We start from the raw sequence: 21,139 nt of genomic DNA, 5'->3' as shown, positions 1-21,139 counted from the left end.
AGACTTAAGTTAGGAAAAAAGGAAGTGTACTAAAGTAGGGTACTTTGTCTAATTTTTTTCGTGTACTGTGGTGGAGGAGAACCACTTCCAAGGGAACTGATAACAGTGCATTTCCTTACTAATTGCCACTTGGACTGGTTGAAGGTGTGGACAACTTGGTGAGAGAATGTATACAAGTTCATTAAAAGTGAAAAAGTGCTTGAGAAAAATACTAAGCATTGAGCAAGTGAAATTTTCTGTCTAAAAAGTGAACTGCAACACGCAGTATAATTTAACTTTTTGCAACCCACAAGGATTTATTTTTTTCAGCAAGACAGCATTTGTATAAAGTGATATGTATCTTAGAATGTAATCTTTGTTTGTCCAAGAAGGACATCACTTATAATGAAGACGCCTAATTTTTATTAAAAGTATAACTTGTGGCTATTTTGTGACATTGTACAATACACTGTGTGTAAATATTTTGTATGGGGATTTTCATATGGCCAGTTCATATAAGAATAAATTTGAGAAAAACATATGTACTGTAGTTTTGATAAGATTTTGTATGTATTAATTTTTTGTGTGTAGATTGTTAAACCCAGTTTCTGGCATCACTTGTGGTCACCAAATAGCCCGATTAGCTATTTGCAATATCTATCTGGTCAATCCAATGGGAGGAGGGGGGGGGGGGGGGGGGGGAGTGACAAAGCAAGCTGGGATATTTTTACTTCCTCTCTTGTTTTGTAATCTGCCTCCTTAAATTTGTTTGTTCATTTCTGACTAATTACCATTAACGTATGTGAGTATAGTCTGCATTTTGCTACAAGAGAAAGGTTGGGCCTCAGTTTTAAAGAATATAGTACCAGATCTAATTTTGTGCTTAGTTTTATGTATGTAAATGATTTTCTAAAATTTTGACTATTCCTAGTTAATATCTTTTGTTATGGGGTGAAATCAGTAACTGCTTCATAACTTAAATTCTATTGTTGACTTACAAACAAATATAAATTCTGTACTAATTATAAACATTTGGAGGACCAACTAATAGTATTCTTAAAGGATATATTTGGCTCTATTCGAAAACATGTTAGCAAAGCCAGCTCTTAATTCCAAAGTAATTAACAGTTTTGTCAAAAGTATTGTTTTCATAATCATATCTGATAATTTCATCATCTAAACAAATAACTCGACCTAACCTTTGTAGTAGAAGAAACTGTTAAAAAGAATGGATTTTTCGATGTATTCATTTAATTTAATGAGTGATGTATTAATTGTAATTTATGTAACTTAAACATTGAACAATATGAAGTTTCAGTACCTATTATTGTGAGGATATATTAAGGCCCAATTTTTGGGCTCAAGACAGTCAGTCCACGGCCAAATTTCAGACAAGAAACCTGTGTTGGTTAGAACAACAACAATGCATTAACTTGACCATGAAATAAGTGTAACAAAAATAGGCTGTGTGAAAACAATGGCAGTGTCTGTTAAATTTATTTAAAAGACTGTGTACTGTGTGGTTAGGTTGTTACTGCTCGTAGATGTTCGACAGTAAACTACTGTAGCAGTATGTGGACGTTTGCCTGCAAACTATTAATGAGGCTTATCGAAAGTTAAACAATAGTGTACTGGCCATATAACTGTGTATTACTGGGGTGTTGTGAACAGTGAAAGTAAAGAACTGTGAAATGCAACTGTGCACCTGTCGGCTATATCATTTAAAGTGTTGAACTTAACCCCCCCTTCCCCCCCCATTTTTCAGCCAGTATCACAACGCTGTATGTCGACACTGAGGACAATCAACAATGAAATAAAGCAGGTGATTGTCACATACGGTGCCCCAGGTGAGGACTATTGTATGTGGACACAATAAACTAGGACTCACGAACTTTGACAGTGAACTAGAGTGGTTTACAGTGATTTAAATAAAGAAAGAATACAGCAAATTACCTGCAATGTGGCAATCTTGCAAAATGAATCAGCATCCCAATATTTCACTCTTCCATCTTTTCCACACGTAAAAAAGTAATGAGTTTTGGGCACAAACATTAGGCCTGTTACTGAATCATCATGTGCAAACAATGAACGGTGGCAGTCCCCAAAGTCCAATCCCCAGATTTTCACATTGCGATCTGCACTTCCAGTTGCAATAATTGTTGAGTCATATGAAATGTCCATGCAAAGCACAGGCAGTTTGTGACCATAAAGAGAAACAAAGAACTGAAACAAAAGTAAATATTTTTATAAATGATATCACACATGTAACTGTACATTTGACCTACAATTATATTAAAGCAGTAACAGCACAACTAACACAATACATTTTCTTAGAAAATACACAGAAATATGGTTGCAATTACGTAACCAGTTTTTCTGTATGAGGCGCAACTCAAAATTTCTGAACTGGATAAGGATAAGAATGGGGAATGAAATCAGCCTTGTGGTCATCATGTCAATCCCCTTCACTGACTTAGATAAAACATGACAAATCTAAATGTGAATGGCTGGACAAGGATTTCAACCCTGTTCCTCCTAAATGACATCTGGTATGCTAACCTCTTGCTTGGTACTTGTTACGTGAAAGGTGATCTATGATTATTCAGACTCACTCTTACTGTAATTCAATCAAATATGACTGCAGTACTCACACTTGTCTGAAGATTAATTTTCAATTTATAATTTTTTGCTGTGAATGTAGCTGTAAGGAAAGAGATGGCAATGCATTACTCGTACACTTCAACACCATTCTAAAGTGTTCAACTGAGACCCATACTACATTAATCCTGTTTTGCTCATGTAACATTATGACTGATGTCATATATCGAAACACTGAGAACAAAAATACACAATTTAAAATTACGATAATGGAAAGTCCTGGTGGAATGTAAATAACTCAGTGTTTATTTTCACAGGACAAAGTGATCAAGTAACAATGGTCAGATTTAGATTACGAAATTTAGTGTAGGTTTTCCCCCAAGACTGACATGACAAATGACATAAAAGCTCTCTGAATGTAATTCAGCTGTATAAAGGGACAGGAAAATTTCGTTTTGGTTGGTTGGTTTAAAAGGGAGGGGGGGAGAGAGAGGGGGGGGGGGAGGGACCAAACTGTGAGGTCATCGGTCCCTTATCCCCAGTAAAATAATTACAAAGGGAAAGAAGAAAAGAAAGATGTACAGCACAATAACAAAAGAAAGGAAGAACCAGAAGAACAACAGAAGGACAACTAACACTACTATGGACAAAACAGGAAAAGTAAACCACAGAGAGAAGCAAGAAACAGGTAGAAGGGGTAAAAACATGAGAGCAGATGATCGTGGCTGGCTGACCACGAGATTAAAAAGGAAAATCCAGCCACTCTGCGGCACATTAAAACATCCACCCTAAAAGCATTAGAGTGGAGAACACAAAGGGACAAAGGACATGAACTAAAACTTATATAGAATGTTAAAACCCACCATCACGTTTAAAATGTAAAACTAAATTAGCTGATGAGGCATTGTCAGCTAAAATTAATGGCAACGAGCCCGGTAACTGAAGAGTCCATTGCAGGGCAGCCAAAGCAGGACAGGTCACCAAGATACGGGCCACTGTCAGCCGAGCGCTACACCGACACAGAGATGGGTCACCACAGCGCAGGAGGTAGCCGTGTGTCACCCAAGTGTGGCCAAGCGGATGGCATTAAGGTGCTGCCAGCACTTCCACTTAAGCTGACGAAGGTGAGAAAGCCAAGTCAATCGGGTGCTGAAAACGAGTCCTAAGAATCGATATGTCTACACTACAGTGAGTGGATTGTCATTAAGGTAAAGTTCTGGTTCTGGATGAACAGTAAGACACCAACAGAAGTGCATAACACACGACTTTGCGGCCACAAACTGGAAACCATGAGCTAGAGTCCATGACTGCGCCTTGTGGATGGCTCCCTGTAGGTGCTGCTCAGCAACACCAGCACTAGTGGAGCAGTACGAAATGCAGAAGTCATCTGCATACAGAGGAGGTGAGACAGACGGCCCTACAGCTGCTGCTAGATCATTAATGGTCACTAAAAACAGAGATACACTCAATACAGAGCCCTGCGAAAACCCATTCTCCTGGATATGGGAGGAACTATGGGAGCACCAACTTGGACATGGAAAGTACGAAGTGACAGGAAATTTTGGATAAAAATCGGGAGTGGGCCTCGGAGACCCCACTCGTATAATACAGAAGGATATGATGTCGTCAGGTGGTGTCATACACTTTTCGTAAATCAAAAAAATTGATGTCTGGAAAAGGCTGTTCAGATGGTACACTCGAGGGACACAAGATTATGTCAGTGGTAGAGCGACCCTGGCAGAAGCCACTCTGACATGGAGCCAGTAGGCCACGTGACTCCAGGACCCAACCCACATCATACGTTCCAACAGCTGGAATGATGGAGCTCTCCCACCACTGTGATGGAAAGACGCCATCATATCAGATCCGGTTGAAGATAACGAGGAGATGTCGCTCGTAGCCAGATGAGAGATGTTTAATCGTATGACTGTGGATCCGATCTCATCCAGGAGCTGTGATGGGGCAATGTGCAAGGGCACTAAGCAGCTTCCACTTTGTAAACGAGGCATTAACCCTCCGACAGTCCCGCATGTATCTGTGAGATACATGACCTACTTTTTATCTAATATTACCGCAATGAACAGTGGTAACGGTTTGCTGGTCCATGACATCTTGTGTCATACCTTTCTTATTGCTTCACAGGAATTTCAGTCTTATCCCGATACTGACAAGGTCATAAACGAGTCAGGTGTGGGAACGTGTACTGCCTGTATCTCTCAGATACAGCGCGCCTACTCGGGTAACGCTTTGTTGTTGCTAATGACTGCAGCTGTTGCATTGTTTGCAGCGTACGGCAGTTGCGTTGTTGTCTTCTAAATGAAGCAACGTTTCGTTGTAGCTACGTGTACTCTCTTTCAAAATGAGTAAACGATATGATCTAGAAAATCCTACGGATTTGGAAGAAGTACATCGCCTTCTCGACGACGAGGTATCCATTGAAGATGAAGATGATCTTGCAGAAACTGATTCAGAAACCGAAGATATACTCTAAACACGATCTGTAGACTCAGACACAGATCATGAATTTGATGAAGGGGAAAATAACGAAGCACAGGAAACTGATGAACATTACTATTTTGGTGAGTAGAAAAGACAATAAATATGCTTTCAGATGTAATAATAACAATATCTAATAATGGTGTAATGTACTTATTTTTATTTTATTTTAGGTAAGGATGGAACTAAATGTTGGAAAGTGCCTTGGAAAGCAACACAGACACAGCCTCATAATATACTAACCAAACTGCCTGAGGTAGTTGGTGACGCAAAGAAAATGGTAACTGAAATTGACTGCTGGAGCTTATTCATCAGTAATGATAACCTAGATCCAATTGTGGTCAACGCTAACAGGTGTATAGCTGATCTAAAAGGAAACTTTGCTCGTGAGAGTGACTGCAAGGACACAGACGCAATCGAAATAAAAGCCTTTCTTGGCTTGTTACACCTTGCTGGTGTGTTCCGTGGTGGGCGACAGAATGTTCACGACTTCTGGACAGCAGATGACCTTGGTCTGAATATTTTTAGAATGACCATGTCCGAAAAACGTTTCCTGTTCCTAATAAGATGTGTTCGTTTTGATGATGGAGCCACAAGACAAGAACGGCGCAAGACAGACAAATTAGCAGCCGTGAGGGAAATGTTCACCATGTATTTGAATAACTGCAAGACACATTACTCCCTCGGTCAGAACGTCACAGCTGATGAGCAGCTACCAGCATTTCGAGGCGGTGTGGATTTCGACAGTTCATACCATCCAAACCATCTAAATATGGCATCAAAATTTTCTGCCTATGTGATGCCAAGCTTTATTATACTTACAACATGCAAATATATTGTGGATTACAACAAGAAGGACCCTTTCAGAATAACAACTCCGCCAAAGAAGTAGTTCTGAGACTTGCCGAACCAATATATGGGACGGGTAGAAACATTACAGCAGATAACTGGTTCACTAGTTTGGAGTTAGTAAGAGAATTGCATAAAAGGAGACTGTCGTTTGTAGGCACAATTAGAAAAAACAAGAAGGAACTGCCATCAAATTTCGTAGCACCAAAAAGTAGACAGCAATATGATAGCGTATTTGGCTACAGCAAGAATGAAACCCTTGTGTCATATGTCCCGAAAAAAGAGAAAACTGTAGTCCTCCCTTCAAGTATGCATGTATCGTCAAGTGAGGTTTTGGAAGGTTTAGAGAAAAAAAAACAGCAATTATTCTACACTATAATGACAGCAAATCTGGAGTTGATGTAGTTGACAAACTCTGTGCAACCTACAATGTAGCTAGGTCAACAAGAAGATGGCCTACGGTGATTTTTTTCCACTTGTTGAACATTGCAGGCATCAACTCAAGAGTAATTTCCTTGGGCAACAAGAATAAAAACTCAAATCGGCACGAGTACTTCAAAACTTTGGCTCTGACTCTACTGCAAGATCATCTCAAAAGAAGAACTCTTATTATGACTACCTGATGATATAAAGTCAATGCTAGAAAAGTACAAACCTAAAGGAAAAGAGTAAGAAAACGCTGAACAATCCTTGGAATCAGAAAACAAGAAAAGAAAAAGGTGCCAGTCATGCTACAGGGAGACAAAAAAGGCTTGTCTCAGCAAGTATACATGTGAAAAATGCGGTACACATCTTTATTTGCAAAAGCACGCAAAAATAATTTGTGAACAATGTCTTTCTGTAGAGGGCAATCAGTAAAAAGAGACATGCTTTGATTAGTTCAATAATTTATTTGTATCTATAATAAAATCAATTTTTAAAAGAATTTCATGTACTTCTCCATTACAAAATGTCAAATATTTCTGCTAATTTGAAAGTGTAATGAGCCTGATGTTCACTTCTGTATTTGTAAAATTGCAGAATGTCAGATCCCTTAATCGGGCAGGTAGGTTAGAAAACTTAATAAGGGAAATGGACAGGTTAAAGTTAGATATAGTGGGAATCAGTGAAGTTTGGTGGCAGGAGGAACAAGACTTTTGGTCAGGTGAATACAGGGTTATAAATACATAATCAAATAGGGGTAATGCAGGAGTAGGTTTAATAATGAATAAAAAAATAGGAATGCAGTTAAGCTACTACAAACAGCATAGTGAACGCATTATTGTGGCCAAGCTAGATACGAAGCCCACGCCTACCACAGTAGTACAAGTTTATATGCCAACTAGCTCCGCAGATGATGAAGACATTGATCAAATGTACGATGAGACAAAAAAATTATTCAGATAGTGAAGGGAGACGAAAATTTAATAATTATGGGTGACTGGAATTCGATAGTAGGAAAAGGAAGAGAAGGAAATGTAGTTGTTGAATATGGAATGGGGATAAAGAATGAAAGAGAAAGCCGCCCGCTAGAATGTTGCATAGAGCACAACTTAGTCATAGCTAACACTTGGTTCAAGAATCGTGCAAGAAGGTCGTATACATGGAAGAAGTCTGGAGATACTGACAGGTCTCAAATAGATTATATAATGGTCAGAAAGAGATTTAGGAACCAGGTTTTAAATTGTAAGACATTTCCAGTGGGAGATGTGGACTCTGACCACACTCTATTGGTTATGAACTGTAGATTAAAACTGAAGAAACTGCAAAAAGGTGGGAATTTAAGGAGATGGGACCTGGATAAACTGACAGAACATGAGGTTGTAGAAAGTTTCAGGGAGAGCATTAGGGAATGATTGACAAGAATGAGGCAAAGAAATGCAGTAGAAGAAGAATGGGTAGCTTTGAGAGATGAAATAGTGAAGGCAGCAAAGGATAAAGTAGGTAAAAAGACGAGGGCTAGTAGAAATCCTTGGTTAACAGAAAAGATACTGAATTTAATTGATGAAAGGAGAAAATACAAAAATGCAGTAAATGAAGCAGGCAAAAAGGAATACAAACGTCTCAAAAATGAGATCGACAGGAAGTGCAAAATGGCTAAGCAGGGATGGCCAGAGGACAAATGTAAGGATGAAGAGGCATATATGACTAGGGGTAAGATAGATACTGCCTACAGGAAAATTAAAGAGACCTTTGGAGAAAAGGTGCATGAATATCAAGAGCTCAGATGGAAAACCAGTTCTAAGCAAAGAAGGGAAAGCAGAAAGGTGGAAGGAGTATACTGAGTGTCTATACAAGGGCAATGTTCTGGAGGATAATATTATGGAAATGGAAGAGGATGTAGATGAAGATGAAATGGGAGATATGATACTGCCTGAAGAGTTTGACACAGCACTGAAAGACATCAGTCGAAACAAGGCCCCAGAAGTAGACAACATTCCATCAGAACTACTGATAGCCTTTGGAGAGCCAGCCCTGACAAAACTCTACCATCTGGTGAGCAAGATGTATGAGACAGGCGAAATACCCTCAGACTTCAAGAAGAATATAATAATTCCAACCCCAAAGAAAGCAGGTGTTGACAGATGCGAAAATTACCGAACTATCAGTTTAATAAGCCACGGCTGCAAAATACTAACACGAATTCTTTACAGACGAATGGAAAAATTGGTAGAAGCTGACCTCGGCGAAGATCAGTTTGGAATCCGTAGAAATGTTGGAACACGGGAAGCAATACTGACCCTATGACTTATCTTAGGAAATAGATTAAGGAAAGGCAAACCTACATTTCTAGCATTTGTAGACTTAGAGAAAGCTTTTGACAATGTTGACTGGAATACTCTCTATCAAATTCTGAAGGTAGCAGGGGTAAAATACAGAGAGCAAAAGTCTATTTACAATTTGTACAGAAACCAGATGGCAGTTATAAGAGTCAAGGGGGCATGAAAGGGAAGCAGTGGTTGGGAAGGGAGTGAGACAGGGTTGTAGCCTATCCCTGATGTTATTCAATCTGTATATTGAGCAAGCAGTAAAGTAAACAAAAGAAAAATTCAGAGTAGGTATTAAAGTCCATGGAGAAGAAATAAAAACTTTGAGATTCACCAATGACATTGTAACTCTGTCAGAGACAGCAAAGGACCTGGAAGAGCAGCTGAACGGACATGTTCTGAGGCATCAAGGGATCACCAATTTAGTATTGGAGGGAAGCACGGAGGGTAAAAATAGTAGAGGGAGACCAAGACATGAATACACTAAACAGATTCAGAAGGATGTAGATACTGGGAGATGAAGAAGCTTGCACAGGATAGAGTAGCATGGAGAGCTGCATCAAACCACAACAACAACCACAATCATAACATGCTCATTCGCTTCGTATCGTTTTGCAATGTTACAGCTAGATATTTAAGTGACGTTTCTGGGTTTTGCAGGACACTACTACAGCTGTATCCTAACATTATGGGTTTGTTTTCTCTTCTCGCCCACATTAACTCACATTTTTCTACATTTAGAGCTAGCTGCCAGTCATCATACCAATCACGAATTTTGTCTAAGTCATCTTGCATCCTCCTACAATCACTCAATTTCGATACCTTCCCTTATACTAATACAGCATCATCAAAAAACCAACTGCAGATTGCTGCCCACCCCGTCTGCCACATCATTTATGTGTAGAGAAAATAATAGTGGTCATATCAAGTTCCCTGGGGCACTTCGGATGATACCTTTGTCTCTGATGAACATGCGCTGTCAAGGACAAAATATTAGGTTGTATTACTTAAAAAGACTTCAAGCCAATTACATATCTTAGAACATATTTCATATGTTTGTGTATTAGTTAACTGTCTGCAGTAGGGCACTGGGTCAAGTGCTTTTTGGAAATCTAGAAATACGGAATCTGCCTCTTGCCTTTCATCCATAATTTTCTGTACATCATGTGATAAAAGTGCAAGCTGAGTTTTACACAAGTGATGTTTTCTAAAACCATGCTGATTTGTGGACATAAGCTTTCCAATCTCATGGAAATTTATGATTTTCGAATTCAGAATGTGTTCAAGAATTTTGCAAGAAACTGATGTTAAGGATATTGGCCTGTAATTTTGCAGGTCTGTTGTTTTACCTTTCTTATATACAGGTGTCACCTGCGGGTGTTTCCAATTGCTTAGGACTATGCGTTTGGTGAGAGATTCACAACAAATGCAAGCTAAGTGAGGGGTAAGGATTGTACAAGTACAGTGCAGTACTACTGTACTTTTAAATGATTGTTGTTGTTGTTGTTGTGGTCTTCAGTCCTGAGACTGGTTTGATGCAGCTCTCCATGCTACTCTATCCTGTGCAAGCTTCTGCATCTCCCAGTACCTACTGCAACCTACATCCTTCTGAATCTGCTTAGTGTATTCATCTCTTGGTCTCTCTCTACGATTTTTACCCTCCACCCTGCCCTCCAATGCTAAATTTGTGATCCCTCGATGCCTCAAAACGTGCCCTACCAACCGATCCCTTCTTCTAGTCAAGTTGTGCCACAAACTTCTCTTCTCCCCAATCCTATTCAATACCTCCTCATTAGTTATGTGATCTACCCATCTAATCTTCAGCATTCTTCTGTAGCACAACATTTCGAAAGCTTCTATTCTCTTCTTGTCCAAACTGGTTATCGTCCATGTTTCACTTCCATACGTGGCTACACTCCATACAAATACTTTCAGAAACGACTTCCTGACACTTAAATCTATACTCGATGTTAACAAATTTCTCTTCTTCAGAAACGCTTTCCTTGCCATTGCCAGTCTACATTTTATATCCTCTCTACTTCGACCATCATCAGTTATTTTACTCCCTAAATAGCAAAACTCCTTTACTACTTTAAGTGTCTCATTTCCTAATCTAATCCCCTCAGCATCACCCGATTTAATTTGACTACATTCCATTATCCTCGTTTTGCTTTTGTTGATGTTCATCTTATATCCTCCTTTCAAGACACTGTCCATTCCGTTCAACTGCTCTTCCAAGTCCTTTGCTGTCTCTGACAGAATTACAATGTCATCGGCGAAGCTCAAAGTTTTTACTTCTTCTCTATGAATTTTAATACCTACACCGAATTTTTCTTTTGTTTCCTTTACTGCTTGCTCAATATACAGATTGAATAACATCGGGGAGAGGCTACAACCCTGTCTCACTCCTTTCCCAACCACTGCTTCCCTTTCATGCCCCTCGACTCTTATAACTGTCATCTGGTTTCTGTACAAATTGTAAATAGCCTTTCGCTCCCTGTATTTTACCCCTGCAACTTTCAGAATTTGAAAGAGAGTATTCCAGTTAACGTTGTCAAAAGCTTTCTCTAAGTCTACAAATGCTAGAAACATAGGTTTGCCTTTCCTTAATCTTTCTTCTAAGATAAGTCGTAAGGTTAGTATTGCCTCACGTGTTCCAACATTTCTACGGAATCCAAACTGATCTTCCCCGAGGTCCGCTTCTACTAGTTTTTCCATTCGTCTGTAAAGAATTCGCGTTAGTATTTTGCAGCTGTGACTTATTAAACTGATATTTCGGTAATTTTCACATCTGTCAACACCTGCTTTCTTTGGGATTGGAATTGTTATATTCTTCTTGAAGTCTGTGGGTATTTCGCCTGTTTCATACATCTTGCTCACCAGATGGTAGAGTTTTGTCATGACTGGCTCTCCCAAGGCCATCAGTAGCTCTAATGGAATGTTGTCTACTCCCGGGGCCTTGTTTCGACTCAGGTCTTTCAGTGCTCTGTCAAACTCTTCACGCAGTATCTTATCTCCCATTTCATCTTCATCTACATCCTCTTCCATTTCCATAATATTGTCCTCAAGTACATCGCCCTTGTATAAACCCTCTATATACTCCTTCCACCTTTCTGCCTTCCCTTCTTTGCTTAGAACTGGGTTGCCATCTGAGCTCTTGATATTCATACAAGTGGTTCTCTTCTCTCCAAAGGTCTCTTTAATTTTCCTGTCTCCTAGTGAGACAAGCCTCTACATCCTTACATTTGTCCTCTAGCCATCCCTGCTTAGCCATTTTGCACTTCCTGTCGATCTCATTTTTGAGACGTTTGTATTCCTTTTTGCCTGCTTCATTTACTGCATTTTTATATTTTCTCCTTTCATCAATTAAATTCAATATTTCTTCTGTTACCCAAGGATTTCTATTAGCCCTCGTCTTTTTACCTACTTGATCCTCTGCTGCCTTCACTACTTCATCCCTCAGAGCTACCCATTCTTCTCCTACTGTATTTCTTTCCCCCATTCCTGTCAATTGTTCCCTTATGCTCTCCCTGAAACTCTCTACAACCTCTGGTTCTTTAAATGATATGTCGCATAAAATTAAGGCAACTCTTGATTAAAAACTGCATCTTTGTTACTTTTCTTTTATTGCGGTTGAAGGCAGTCGTAAAGTTACTCAAGTAGAGGAAATCAACAGAGAGCGATTTCCTGACAAGAACCTACTTTCCCATCTTATCACAATGTCTGTTCTGTTAACTTCCATTCTTCTCAGATAAGAAGCAGCCTTTATTAAAGTGTTGACACCATACCGTCTCCAAATGGAGAATTTTTTCTTATGAAAAACTTTCAACATTATTTGAATGCAGAATTATTTGTTCTTTAATTGGTTAGTTTTAATATGTCTGAAGATGCTGAGTAGCAGACAGATACAAAACACACACAGCCACAGTTGTATCCTTAGATGCTATTGTAACCAAGCGTACCACACAGCAAAATCATTTCTGTAGGAACAATCCAGATGCAATGGTGCTATTATGTAAATAATAATAGACTACTACTCTACATACCTTCAAGGTGTCAGCAAAAAAAATTTTCACAGTTGAATCCAACAGAGATACAGCCAAGAATTTATTGTTCTGTGACACTTTCACAGCCAGAACACCCTCATCCAACTTCAATGTTCGCTTGTGTAGCAATGAAAGCACTTTGGCCTTACTATCTGGTGCAGCAACTAATTCAAACTGCCAAAATTTTACTGTGTTGTCTCCTCCAGTCACACAGCCAAGCTGAAAAATTTAAAATGTATGTAAATTAGTGGATGAAAAACACATGTGTATACATGCATAGGTGTTTCTTGTACTAATTAGCTCTGAAGGAGAATTTTCCACAAAACTTAGCACTGTTTAGTCTTGTTTACGCACCTATCATCTACCACAACCTTCAACTATATGACGAGTTGTTGCATTTACTCTTTCCACTATCATCATTATTATTATTATATAATTATTCCAGCAATGATTTTCCATTATCAGAGAACACGTGTGCATGCGCGCATGCGCATGTGCCCTCACACACACACACACACACACACACACACACACACACACACACACTCACTCACACTCACACTCACGGAGGGGGGAGGATGGGAGGAGGAGGGAGAAGAGCTGGAAGGATGGTATACACTAGTCTTTTTATAGAAGTGTAAACTACCTACAAAACGGAAAGATTAGCTATCAGCTGCCTGTGAAGAAGTTAAACACACAACAGGTATCTACTTCAAATGGAAGTGACTCAGTGTGGTGGACATCATATTTATTTTGGCATATTTAGCCATTTTGTTTTATGATTTGCAATATGCAGTTCCAGGGTAAAAGCACACTGAAGATTTATAAGAAACACATCACCCTTATTATTAAATGTGAGTTAATGTCACATAAAGGATATAAGCCTGCAAGAGACTCAACGACACCCAAGACAAAAGACCGAAATCATATGACTACAGCATAGCATAATGGGTAACTTCGTGGATTACAGTGCTTGGCACTGGTTCAATGGTTTGTGTCCCACTACATATTAGCATTTTTTTTATCTTAGCATTAGCACATTCTGGAACCATCTTATGAATGTAATACAAATACGTTCTGCAATATTTGATGTTATATTTCCATCTTATTAGAAAACAAAGAAAATAAAAATGTTGCTGTTTATTTCCAAATATGTGATGATTTCCAAGTCTGTGGTTAGACAGAAACCTAAGAGAACAGCTTAAATTGCTGCAAGTGAAGCAAACAGCAATGACATGTACATTCTTCATTGACACAAATATTTAGCTGTTTGAGAAAAGGAGAGGAGGCTTTGGGCATGTGCTTCTTACATCATTTCTGTTTGGAGCAGATGTTTGTATTGAGTTTAACATCTTGTAGTGCCTGACAGAGAGAGGTAGCCACGTCAGTCTCTCAACGTCAGGTAGTAGCATGGTTACCTATGTTTACATGTCTAGTGGCAGTTGTTGTCAGAGATCTACATCTACATCTACATTTATACTCCGCAAGCCACCCAACGGTGTGTGGCGGAGGGCACTTTACGTGCCACTGTCATTACCTCCCTTTCCTGTTCCAGTCACGTATGGTTCGCAGGAAGAACGACTGTCTGAAAGCCTCCATGCGCGCTCTAATCTCTCTAATTTTACATTTGTGATCTCCTCGGGAGGTATAAGTTGGGGGAAGCAATATATTCGATACCTCATCCAGAAACGCACCCTCTCGAAACCTGGCGAGCAAGCTACACCGCGATGCAGAGCGCCTCTCTTGCAGAGTCTGCCACTTGAGTTTGTTAAACATCTCCGTAACGCTATCACGGTTACCAAACAACCCTGTGACGAAACGCGCCGCTCTTCTTTGGATCTTCTCTATCTCCTCCGTCAACCCGATCTGGTACGGATCCCACACTGATGAGCAATACTCAAGTATAGGTCGAACGAGTGTTTTGTAAGCCACCTCCTTTGTTGATGGACTACATTTTCTAAGCACTCTCCCAATGAATCTCAACCTGGTACCCGCCTTACCAACAATTAATTTTATATGATCATTCCACTTCAAATCGTTCCGCATGCATACTCACAGATATTTTACAGAAGTAACTGCTACCAGTGTTTGTTCCACTATCATATAATCATACAATAAAGGAGCCTTCTTTCTATGTATTCGCAATACATTACATTTGTCTATGTTAAGGGTCAGTTGCCACTCCCTGCACCAAGTGCCTATCCGCTGCAGATCTTCCTGCATTTCACAACAATTTTCTAATGCTGCAACTTCTCTGTATACTACAGCATCATCCGCGAAAAGCCGCATGGAACTTCCGACACTATCTACTAGGTCATTTATATATATTGTGAAAAGCAATGGTCCCATAACACTCCCCTGTGGCACGCCAGAGGTTACTTTAACGTCTGTAAACGTCTCTCCATTGATAACAACATGCTGTGTTCTGTTTGCTAAAAACTCTCCAATCCAGCCACACAGCTGGTCTGATATTCCGTAGGCTCTTACTTTGTTTATCAGGCGACAGTGCGGAACTGTATCGAACGCCTTCCGGAAGTCAAGAAAAATAGCTTCTACCTGGGAGCCTGTATCTAATATTTTCTGGGTCTCATGAACAAATAAAGCGAGTTGGGTCTCATACGATCGCTGTTTCCGGAATCCATGTTGATTCCTACATAGTAGATTCTGGGTTTCCAAAAACGACATGATACTCGAGCAAAAAACATATTCTAAAATTCTACAACAGATCGACGTCAGAGATATAGGTCTATAGTTTTGCGCATCTGCTCGACGACCCTTCTTGAAGACTGGGACTATCTGTGCTCTTTTCCAATCATTTGGAACCGTCCGTTCCTCTAGAGACTTGCGGTACACGGCTGTTAGAAGGGGGGCAAGTTCTTTCGCGTACTCTGTGTAGAATCGAATTGGTATCCCGTCAGGTCCAGTGGACTTTGCTCTATTGAGTGATTCCAGTTGCTTTTCTATTCCTTGGACACTTATTTCGATGTCAGCCATTTTTTCGTTTGTGCGAGGATTTAGAGAAGGAACTGCAGTGCGGTCTTCCTCTGTGAAACAGCTTTGGAAAAAGGTGTTTAGTATTTCAGCTTTACGCGTGTCATCCTCTGTTTCAATGCCATCATCATCCCGTAGTGTCTGGATATGCTGTTTCGAGCCACTTACTGATTTAACGTAAGACCAGAACTTCCTAGGATTTTCTGTCAAGTCGGTACATAGAATCTGACTTTCAAATTCACTGAACGCTTCATGCATAGCCCTCCTTACGCTAACTTTGACATCGTTTAGCTTCTGTTTGTCTGAGAGGTTTTGGCTGCGTTTAAACTTGGTGTGGAGCTCTCTTTGCTTTCGCAGTAGTTTCCTAACTTTGTTGTTGTACCACGGTGGGTTTTTCCCGTCCCTCACAGTTTTACTCGGCACGTACCTGTCTAAAACGCATTTTACGATTGCCTTGAACTTTTTCCATAAACACTCAACATTGTCAGTGTCGGAACAGAAATTTTCGTTTTGATCTGTTAGGTAGTCTGAAATCTGTCTTCTATTACTCTTGCTAAACAGATAAACCTTCCTCCCTTTTTTTATATTCCTATTAACTTCCATATTCAGGGATGCTGCAACGGCCTTATGATCACTGATTCCCTGTTCTGTACATACAGAGTCGAAAAGTTCGGGTCTGTTTGTTATCAGTAGGTCCAAGATGTTATCTCCACGAGTCGGTTCTCTGTTTAATTGCTCGAGGTAATTTTCGGATAGTGCACTCAGTATAATGTCACTCGATGCTCTGTCCCTACCACCCGTCCTAAACATCTGAGTGTCCCAGTCTATATCTGGTAAATTGAAATCTCCACCTAAGACTATAACATGCTGAGAAAATTTATGTGAAATGTATTCCAAATTTTCTCTCAGTTGTTCTGCCACTAATGCTGCTGAGTCGGGAGGTCGGTAAAAGGAGCCAATTATTAACCTAGTTCGGTTGTTGAGTGTAACCTCCACCCATAATAATTCACAGGACCTATCCACTTCTACTTCACTACAGGATAAACTACTACTAACAGCGACGAACACTCCACCACCGGTTGCATGCAATCTATCCCTTCTAAACACCGTCTGTACCTTTGTAAAAATTTCGGCAGAATTTATCTCTGGCTTAAGCCAGCTTTCTGTACCTATAATGATTTCAGCTTCGGTGCTTTCTATCAGCGCTTGAAGTTCTGGTACTTTGCCAACGCAGCTTCGACAGTTGACAATTACAATACCGATTGCTGCTTGGTCCCCGCATGTCCTGACTTTGCCCCGCACCTGTTGAGGCTGTTGCCCTTTCTGTACTTGCCCAAGGCCATCTAACCTAAAAAACCGCCCAGCCCACGCCACACAACCCCTGCTACCCGTGTAGCCGCTTGTTGCGTGTAGTGGACTCCTGACCTATCCAGCGGAACCCGAAACCCCACCACCCTATGGCGCAAGTCGAGGAATCTGCAGCCCACACGGTCGCAGAACCATCTCAGCCTCTGATTCAGACCCTCCACTCGGCTCTGTACCAAAGGTCCGCAGTCAGTCCTGTCGACGATGCTGCAGATGGTGAGCTCTGCTTTCATCCCGCTAGCGAGACTGGCAGTCTTCACCAAATCAGATAGCCGCCAGAAGCCAGAGAGGATTTCCTCCGATCCATAGCGACACACATCATTGGTGCCGACATGAGCGACCACCTGCAGATGGGTGCACCTTGTACCCTTCATGGCATCCAGAAGGACCCTTTCCACATCTGGAATGACTCCCCCCGGTATGCACACGGAGTGCACATTGGTTTTCTTCCCCTCTCTTGCTGCCATTTCCCTAAGGGGCCCCATTACGCGCCTGACGTTGGAGCTCCCAACTACCAGTAAGCCCACCCTCTGCGACTGCCCGGATCTTGCAGACTGAGGGGCAACCTCTGGAACAGGACAAGCAGCCATGTCAGGCCAAAGATCAGTATCAGCCTGAGACAGAGCCTGAAACCAGTTCGTCAGACAAACTGGAGAGGCTTTCCGTTCAGCCCTCCGGAATGTCTTTCGCCCCCTGCCACACCTTGAGACGACTTCCCACTCTACCACAGGTGAGGGATCAGCCTCAATGCGGGCAGTATCCCGAGCAACCACAGTCGTAGTCCGATCAGGGGATGCGTGGGACGAGGTGGCCGTCCCCGACAAACCCCCATCCGGACCCCCACAGTGATGCCCACTGGCAACAGCCTCAAGCTGTGTGACCGAAGCCAACACTGCCTGAAGCTGGGAGCGAAGGGATGCCAACTCAGCCTGCATCCGAACAAAGCAGTTGCAGTCCCTATCCATGCTAAAAACTGTTTTGCAAAGAACGTCTGAACTAATCTACAGAGAGCGCACACAAATCGACAAAATTTAAATGGTTATTAAAATACAAGATTGCCTAGTAAATGCAGTAATGCTGCTACTTGCGCACTGCTGACACTGCTCGGCGGCGGAAGAAGACTACGCAAATTTACACTATTCAGGTACTAAAACGCGATGCTACACTCTCAAATACTATAATACTCCCGAAATTTATGAATTAAACAATGCAAGTACCAAAAACACGCAAAGAAATTAAGAATTAAACTATGTAACAAATGAGTGAGCTAGGAGTATACGACTTGCTGCTCAGCTGCTTATCCAACGGCGGCAGGGAGCACATTATGAATTTGACTCTCTGATTACCATTCTTTTCTTCTCTGAGGATAAATTTTTTTGTGTTTGGAGCTCATAAATAATTTTTCTCATTAGCTAAGCTACATTATTTTTGATAAAAGTCTCAAGCTTTTGATGAATGTAGAGTGAAATCTCATAAATACATCCCTCTCTACTGTGTTTTCCTGCATATTACAGCCATTTTTAGAAGTCCCAGTCCCAACTACATTAAACACATATTAAACTGATTGTTTGCACGTTCTCCCTCACCACTTAGCATGTTACAATTTGGTGGTATTGATACCATTTGGCCACTGCTACTTTTGCCACCGAGAGTTGTGTGAGTGGTGGGGGTAGGATGTTTGGTGCCATGTGTTGCAGAAATATGCAGGAAGACAATGCTATTCAGTGCCAGTAACTTTGCAGGCCATACAGATCATTTGATATGGTCGAAATGACATGCTAAAGTAGTTTATACAGGTTGGTAGTAGCTCTGACAACTTCTGACCTCTGCAGCAGTCAAATTCAGTCACTGGTCTCCTTTGTTTGTGTTTAGCATTTGACTACCCCTCAGTCTGCATTTTTCTGAGACTTCCTTTTTAGTCCATTAGTTTTTTGTGTTAAACTGTATACCGGTTTGTCATGGATAAAAAGACAGTGAGACAGCTTACAAATGAAGTGGAACATCTTTGAGGATGTGGACAGAAATTCATACATGAAGCATGCTGATATTGCACAAAAACTGAACACTCCTCCATCAACATGAAATACAACAGTGAACAAACAAAAAATAACTGAAGTAGCATGTTTGGATAGGGCAAAACAGCAAACAAAAACGAGTAGATAAAAAATCTACTCACCAAATGGCAGCAGGAGCACGTACGTGCTCACCCCCCCCCCCCCCCCCCCCACACACACACACACACACACACACACAAAGGTTTAACTTTTATAAGCTTTTAGAGCCAATGACTCCTTCTTCTGGCAGAAGAGTTGAAGGGGAAGGAAGAGGGCTGAGGAGAGGTTTAGGAAAAGGGGTACAGTTCACAAAAGTCACACAGAACCCCAGGTCAGGGGAGAATTGTTCGATGGGATGAGAAGGAAAGACTGATTGTCGGGGACTGCACTGGATGAAATTTGAAAACGTGTGAACATAAAGGTGGTAGACAGGGTAATATGAAAGACAGAGATTACTACTAAAACACCGCACACTAGTTCATAAGGGTGAAATGCTAAATGCATTGTTTGTTACAGAGGTGGGAGGGGGGATGGTGAAAAATAGACAGGTCAGGAAATGATAGATGTAGAAAACTATAATGGAGTGAAGAAAGGAGTAGTTACTGTGAAGAAACGCTGAGATGGAAGGAATTGATGCCAGGTGGATGGCGACAACCAAGGACATGTTGTAACGTTAGTTCCCATTTACGGAGTTCTGCAAAACTGGTGTCTGGAGAAAGAACCCAGGTGGCGCATGTGGTACCGAGGTCATGGATGGCGCATGTGGTACCGAGGTCATGCCCGTCATGTTGTAGAACATGCTCTGCAACAGGGTATAGTGTGTTGCTGTTATACACCCTCTGCCTACGCCCATTCAACCTGATTGATAACTGGGTGGTAGTCATGCCAATGTAAAAGGCAGAACAGTGTTTACTTAACAGCTGGTATATTACGTGTCATTTCACATGTGGCACTCCCTTTGATAGTATATGTTTTGCTTGTTACAGGGCTGGAATAGGAAGTCTTGCAGGGGGAACGGTCACAGGGGTAGGAGCCACAGGGAAGGGAGATGTTTGCAGAAGACTCATAGGGCTTGACAAGAATATTGCAGAGATTGGCAGAGCGAAGAAAAACTATTCTAGGTGTAGTGGGCAAAATCTCAGACAGAATGGATCTCATTTCAGGGTATGATTTTAGGAAATCATGGCCTTGTTGAAGTAGCTGATTAATACGTTCAGATCAGTATAATCTGAGTGACAAGTGGTGTGCTTCAACAATGTTTTTGGAGGGATCAGCAGTACCAGGATTGGATGTGATGACCCGGGAAATCTACTGTTGGGGTAATTACGTCCAGTGGAGGCTGAGGTGAGAATGGTGGTGTATTGATTTAAAGGTCTGCATCTGAACAAATATGTTTGCCTCAAATACCAAGGCTGTATGGGAGGGAATGTTTGACATGGAAAGGATGGCAACTGTCAAAATGTGAGTACAGCTGTTTGTTAATTAAATGTGGACTGAAGTGCATAGCTGGCCTTTGGCGAGGAAGAGATCAACATCAAGGAAACTGGCATGGGATTTGGAATAGGACCATGTGAAACTTAATTGGGAGAAGGTATTTAGAGATTACAGGAATTTTAACAGGTCAGCTTCACTGCGAGTCCATACTGCAAAGATGTCATCAATGTATCTAAACCAAACCAGTGGCTGAAGTCTTATAGATCCCAGGAACGCCCCCTCGAAGTGACCCATGAAAAGGTTGGCATAGGAAGGAGCCACCCTGATTCCCATGGCTGTACTCCTAATCTGTTTGTATGTCTGCTCCTGTAATGTGAAGTAATCATTGGTAAGCATAAAGATGGAAGTCATAGGTTTGGAATCAGGTGGGCATTGGCTAGGGAAAAGTTCAGCTTGCCCTATGCGCCCTCCTACCACCTGTAGCAGCCCTGTGACTGGCAAAAAATATACTATCAACGGGAGAGCCACCCGTGAAACAACACGTGCCATATACCAGATGTTATGTAAACACTTTCTGACT

At 41.1% G+C, this 21,139-nt stretch overlaps 1 protein-coding gene across 1 annotated transcript in view; it reads right to left on the bottom strand.

The window, feature by feature from the left end:
• The window catches only part of LOC124787912 (WD repeat-containing protein 3), a 144,460-nt gene that overhangs the window by 48,725 nt on the left and 74,596 nt on the right, over nt 1–21,139 (bottom strand). Inside the window, exons 10-11 of the mRNA XM_047254898.1 lie at nt 12,716–12,934; nt 1,933–2,202 (exon numbers count right to left, since the gene is read on the bottom strand). Of these exons, the coding sequence (XP_047110854.1) occupies nt 1,933–2,202; nt 12,716–12,934 (489 nt within the window). The remainder of the gene's footprint in view (nt 1–1,932; nt 2,203–12,715; nt 12,935–21,139) is intronic.

This window comes from Schistocerca piceifrons, chromosome 3, assembly GCF_021461385.2.
Source record: "Schistocerca piceifrons isolate TAMUIC-IGC-003096 chromosome 3, iqSchPice1.1, whole genome shotgun sequence".
Lineage (NCBI taxonomy): Eukaryota > Metazoa > Arthropoda > Insecta > Orthoptera > Acrididae > Schistocerca > Schistocerca piceifrons.
Note: the sequence above shows the minus strand (reverse complement) of the source record. Positions and strands in the feature narration are given on the sequence as shown.